Raw genomic sequence first — 6,700 nt, 5'->3', positions numbered from 1 at the left:
CTTCAATCCCACTCCACCCTCCAGCTCTTTAAAACAGCTGTTCACCACCATCTCTTATCTTCCCCCATCCAAAACCTTGATCTTTTCTATCCTCGCTAATTTCACTCCAATTCCACTTTTTTGAAATACCAACTTCTGTCCTGGAAGTCCTTGGTGTCCTTGTGTTTTATACTTCTCCCACCCCCCCCCCCCCCTTCCCACACCTCCTCCCCCCAAGCCCTCTCCCTCCCACACATCTCCCTGCTCTTAAATGTTGTGTGCTCTCAAGTGTTTGTGTGCTTCCCCTTCTCTTGTCTTCCGCTCCCTCTTTTTATATATTTTGTTTGTCTGGTTGATTTGTTTGTGAAGTAAATGTCAGCTCTTTCACGAGCCTCGAATCAGTATACAAAAAAGATGATTCACTGTTCATTCAGCATTTGTGCAATTTATTTATTTATTAGGTTTTGCCAATCCCCACATTGCTTCCATAAAAATAAATAAAATTTCCATGATGCAAACACCCAATGAAAAGGCAGTATGTGCATTGCCTTGCTGCTGCAACCTTCACAAAGCTTGCATTGTGGGTATTCGGAAAATAAAACTGCTGCCATCTTTACACAAACCAAGTGATGCTTGTTTCCCATATTTTGGGTCGTTAGACTCTCTTTGATGTAAAGAAAGAAATGAAGTCAACATTCGAATGGATTTTATGTATGGAATGAATTGCACAAGAAAGTGTTAATGGAAAGTGCCAGAAATAGACAATAATAAACCAGAAATGCCTCTTGTTTAACGTCTTTGGAAAACAAGTGCCGTTTGAGTCCAACAAAAAGACCAACCTGAAATGATGACGTCACAAGATTTCCTTCTGAAAAATAAACAATGCACCAATTTGAATCGCTCCCCCAACCTCTTCCTTTCATTCACTACCCTTCCCTTCCTCAACTTCCTCATCCTCAGTCTGCTTTGCAAATACAATCATCATTACTTTTTAAATCCACAAGAAATAATCCTCACAAGTTTTGAACCCAAATTTATATGAGAGAATTGAGCACAATTTATTATATTAATCGATACAATTTCTGGACATACAAACTTCACCAACCCAAAGGACGTTGGAATATTGTGCAATCCAAGAGCATTTGTGACTCTTTCCCACCAAGTCTCCTGTATCACAAATCAAACAAAGCAAATGAGCGACCGTGTGTGAAAATGGGCGTTAATAAACTCAGGGGGGGCTCATTGTACCCCCTGTGATGTCCACGTGACAAATCAAACAGAGCAAATGAGTGACCGTGTGTGAGAATGGGCATTAATAAACTCAGGGGGGAGCCGATTGTACCCCCGGTGATGTCCACGTGACAAATCAAACAAAGCAAATGAGCGACCGTGTGTGAGAATGGGCATTAATAAACTCAGGGGGGAGCTGATTGTACCCCCGGTGATGTCCACGTGACAAATCAAACAAAGCAAATGAGCGACCGTGTGTGAGAATGGGCATTAATAAACTCAGGGGGGAGCCGATTGTACCCCCTGTGATGTCCACCTGACAAATCAAACAAAGCAAATGAGCGACCGTGTGTGAGAATGGGCATTAATAAACTCAGGGGGGAGCTGATTGTACCCCCGGTGATGTCCACGTCACAAATCAAACAAAGCAAATGAGCGACCGTGTGTGAGAATGGGCATTAATAAACTCAGGGCGGGCTCATTGTACCCCCGGTGATGTCCACGTTGTCCGGATCAGTAGCTCAGCTCTGAGGCTGGCTCGATCCCTTGTACGCGTATTCCAAAGCGGTGGCTATTGTCTGCATGTCCGACTCGATGCTCCGGGCCCAGTTCTCCACGTCCCCGATTTCCTGCGTGGGTTTGTGGGAAATGCAACCTGCTCAAGCAAAAGCCTCATCTTGAGCCCTTACCTTTACACTCACAGGTAAAACATGCAGTTCATGATGACCACGCAGCATGACCCCTTCTCCAAGACTCCAGCCCAACTTCCACACACTTTTTGTTTTTCCAAACGAGTAATTTACTTTGGACCCATTGATGGAGGTGAATTTAATTAATAGATCATTTAACTTCAAACAAAACCCACAAACAAACTCAATGGTGTAAAATTTGATGAACAAATGAGATACCCATGCTACGCACGGGTGGGAGGCCGGAAGCAAACAGGCAATGCATATACGGCGAATGCTAGAGCATGAAACCAATAAATTCCACATTCCTGTAGCACCTTCAATCGCACGTCAGACATGGACAGCAATTTCGTGAAGGACTTCCATGAAAAACGTATAGAAACATCGATCGTGGGTCCGTGGCGAATCTGCATATGGTGATCCGCGAAGTTCACATTCAGAAAGTAGAAACCATCACGGCATGTCGTCATTCACTTGAACTCGATACAAAATCGAGTCCAATCACAAATTAATCACAAAATAAACTTTTAACAACATTGTTAATGTTTCCTTCATTGTAAAAACTACCAAGTCAACAGTTAAAAGGATTTTGAGCTGATAGGTGTTACGGCCTCCGCAAGATCGATGGAGACAGCGATCTGTTGGCTTATACACCGCCCAAATAGCTATGTGAAATTCTCTCATGTAGAGATTAAACCCACGTCGTTTGAACTTTGGCCTAGGTCATTATTTACTTTTAATGATGTTTATATACGAATCAAAAAGAAGATCATTGGTTTTGGGTCGTCCTTTCCGCATATCTTGTGGGATTGTGAGTTGGACAGACGACCGTGATGGCGGGGAGGGGGTTGGCATTCTCTCAAGCAGGGATTCAACCCATGTACTTATAAAAGGTCTTTGTCCGAGGTCACCGAGTCCAATCGGTGCAGTTGATTTGTGCGGCACCCGGGAAAATAACGTTATGCGGGAGTCCAAACCTGAAAATGCTGGAGGCCAAAGCTGAAATTGGAAAAACAATATACCCTATTTTACTCCAGGAGATCCCAGGATTACCCACCCAAAATATTGTTGCGATCGGTTCAGCCGTTTTTGCGGTACCTTCGAACGGACGGACGGACAGACAGACAGACAGACGAACGGACATTTGGTGAATTATAGTAAGATGGTTCCCAACCAAGAATTCCTGAAATTATTCATGATGATGATGTGACAGGTCTGAGCAAATATTTTAAAATGAACATTGGTTTGAGGCAGTAGGAATTTTTTTTATTTAATTTAATATTTTTAGGTATTTTTAATTATTTAATTTTTTGATTAATCACTTAATTAATTTTCAAAAAGTTCCATATTCGGATGAAACTGTGGTGGTGCAGGTTTTATGCCATCAGCTAATTGATTAACAAAAAATTAATTATTTTACGATTATTTATTTATTTTAATGACACGACTCTCTATTTTCATCAAACCTGTCAGGCGCCAGACGTCCTTTCTTGTTTGTTTGTTTGGCCGATTACAAGATATATCAAAAAGTTGTGGAAGGTATCAGCCGAAACTTGCTGGAGAGGTTAGGTATGTGACAAGGATGAATCGATTCGATTTTGGTGAAGATTTGAATCCGTATCTGGATCAGATAAATTTTTTTCGTGATTCTCCACCATTGAGTGATAGGCCTAAAACCGATAGCATATCTGAAAATGTTGTGCACGGATTCAGACGAAATTTGGTGAACAGGTTATGTGTCTGACAAGGATGAATTGATTCGATTTTGGTGAAGATCCGAATACGAGAATTATTTGATTTCAAAATGATTCTTCACCATTGAGATATGGGGCCAAAAACAATATGTAACATGATATTTCAAAAAGTTGTGGACGACTTATGACAAAACGTGGTGGAAGAGTTGGATAGGCCACAAAAACAATCCGATTCGATTTTGGTTCAGGTCCGAATCCAGATCCGGCCTATCAGTGGGATACAAAACGTAAACTGTTCACCTGGTGGATGTGTGCTCTCCACCGAGTGCCGCTCTAGTTTAGTCGTGGTTTCACCCCTGTTACGTGGTCCTCCCGGTGACTACCTGGTCTCGGTGACCCCCGGACCGTGAGAGGAACTCCGCCAGAAAGATTTATTATGTATGCGCTTTCATAACGCAATCAATATTAATTCCAACCAAGAAAAAAACCCCTCACCAAGGATCCGGAATAATCAATGATATATTCCCCGAGCAATCAACCATCAACAATCAGCAATCAATAGTACAAAGATGTAAACTCATCTACATTAACTCTAAGATGGCCATCTTATACATTCCTCACGTGAGCCCCACTCCCGACTCCCTCCGTGGTCAATGTCTCTCACAATGTCTCCGTACTCCTGTAGTTCGATCTCCGCACGTGGGCGGTTGAACGGACTCTTCCTGACGTGCTTCCACCGGGCACGTCCCGTACCGGGAACAACGCCTGCAGCGCACACCTCCTGGCCAAGCAAAGCGGGTAAAGCAATGCGGGGAAAGCAACACGCGGCTTGCCCAGCGCGCGAGGCCCCAAGGTGCGACCCGTACGCGGCCTTGTAGATGGTGAGGCGAACTGTGCCGGACGCTTGGTTCCGTGCACGAACCCACAGTGACTTGATGTGTCAAAGGGTAGTTACACGTCCCGGTAACTCCTCTCACCAGACGGGCTTTTAAACGCCGATTCTCTTACGTTGCTCAATAGCGATCCCGCTCGCGTCCGAGCTCGGCGAGGAAGAAGAAGAATCGTCGCTTCTCCCGGACCTCGTGTCTTTTCTTCTTCCGTTTCCGGTCTCCTTTTTCCCAGAAGGGCTCCTGACCCTTTAATCACAACAACCTTTAATCGATTACACATTGATAAGCAAAGACCTGAATAGTAATTCACATACATTCACATAAATATGTAACACTCCCCCCCTTCAAGAAAGAAAGTTTGAACCCAGCGAAAACTTTCTTTGCCGGCCAACTTGGATAAACAAACCAGATAACTCACCCCCCCCCCCCCCAACTCATCAGTTCCCCCCGGGCACAGTCATCACTTAAAAATAAAGCAACAAAATTTCACACAATCCCCTAGATTAATTCCCTCTGGACCAAGCGTCAGCCACTTCTAGTTTCTCTTGAATGACGGTTAAGAGGTGGTGACCAAAGCCCCCAAATTTAAACCTCTCTATAGCACTTTTTCGGGAGGCCCAGCGGAGTATTCCCTACATGGATGCCTTAAGGATTGTGGAGTTCACGGTTAGTCCGGGGAGGAAAGTTCATTACATGGACGCCTTTAAGAACATGGAGTTCACGGTTCGTCCGTGCAGGAAAGTTCACTACCTGGACGCCTTTAAGAACGTGGCGTTCACGGTTAGTCCGTGTAGGAGCCCCGGCTCGGCGGCTCCCCCGTATATATCGTGCTTCAACTTCTCCAGACTCCTAACAGTTACGGTGGGACCACTTGTCCCAGCCGTTACCTGACTGGCGGTCTCCTTCTCGGCCAGTGCTCTGACATTCATTCTTTCGGGAGGTGCCGTAACTCTGGGAGCCTCCATAGTAATATCGGCTGCTGCCAACCCCAAAACTACTGCCATGTTGTCCTCTTCTGTAGACCTCTCGACGCCTACGAAATGCCTTCCCTACTGTTATGGTCCGACCCTCCAAATCCTTACCATTCCAATTCTTCTCTGCCTCCCTGGCGTCTCTTGTGCTTGCAAACGTGACAAAGCCAAACCCTCTTGACCGTTGCGTTTCCCTGTCTTTTACCACCCGCACTTCCACCAGCGGCCCATATCTGTTGAAGACAGAGGTCAGAACTTCTTCCTCTGTGTTGAAGTTCAGTCCCCCTACAAATAACTTGGAACTTTTGTCGCCATCCCGAGCTGGTGGGGTGTTATTTTCCCTGCTGTGCTCTTTACCAACCCTTGGGTTACCATAAATTTGCCCCCCGGCCAAATCATTCCCAATAATCACAGATACTCCCTCTACAGGAAGCGTGGCTTGTAAACCGACGGTGACCGGTCCTGACACCAAATCGGATTCCAAATGGATGACGAAGTGGGGCACTAACACAGCCACCGATCCCTTGTAACCGAACACTATCACCAGTTGCGGTACTCTTTGACAATGGCAAAATGCCTTCAAGCATTAAGGATTGATGGGCTCCTGTGTCCCTCAAAACCCTAACCGGTCTTGGGTTAGTCAAGTCTCCCTTGAGCGAGACCAACCCCTCATAAATAAATGGTTGGTAACTCTTCTGTGGGCGATTTCTTACGTTTGCCATCGCACTTGGAGTTGTACTAGTCGGACTCCGCTCTGGGTTGTCCCTTTTCATGAGGTAACAACTGGACATCAAGTGTCCAGGTTTTTTGCAAAAGGCGCAAGTAGGCCTGGAGGAAAAACTAGTGGTCTGCCTCGGGCCCCCCGGGAAATAAGTTTGTCTTGGGCCCGTAGCCCCCTGATTTCGAACAGTTCGGGTATCAGCGTTGTCCCCATATTCATCTCGAGGCCGCCGCCATGTATTGTCGTTCTCCGCACCTGCTGGTCCACACCTCCCCTGCGGAGATCTAGGCGAGGAGTTAGGTTCGTGGACCCCTAACCGGTGTGTTAAGGCATAATCATCTGCCATGGTGGCTGCGTCCCACAACTTTGGTACTTTCTTTTCCTGCAGGTACACTTTGATGTCCTCGTGGACACACTGTTGAAATTCCTCCACCAGGATCAAGTCACGCAATGTTTCGAAGTCTTTCCCGACTCCTTTTGACTCACACCACCGATCAAACATGTTTTCTTTCACTCTGGCAAACTC

General features: G+C 45.6%; 1 protein-coding gene across 1 annotated transcript in view; it reads right to left on the bottom strand.

Moving 5' to 3' along the window:
• Window positions 1-408: 408 nt before the first annotated feature.
• The window catches only part of BLOC1S1 (biogenesis of lysosomal organelles complex 1 subunit 1), a 77,532-nt gene continuing 71,240 nt past the window's right edge, over window positions 409-6,700 (bottom strand). Inside the window, exon 4 of the mRNA XM_068121803.2 lies at window positions 409-1,838. Coding sequence (XP_067977904.1) covers window positions 1,731-1,838 — 108 coding nt within the window. The 3' untranslated portion in view covers window positions 409-1,730. The remainder of the gene's footprint in view (window positions 1,839-6,700) is intronic.

The sequence above is a fragment of the Myxine glutinosa genome, chromosome 7 (genome assembly GCF_964187855.1).
Source record: "Myxine glutinosa chromosome 7, kmMyxGlut1.1, whole genome shotgun sequence".
NCBI lineage: Eukaryota > Metazoa > Chordata > Myxini > Myxiniformes > Myxinidae > Myxine > Myxine glutinosa.
Note: the sequence above shows the minus strand (reverse complement) of the source record. Positions and strands in the feature narration are given on the sequence as shown.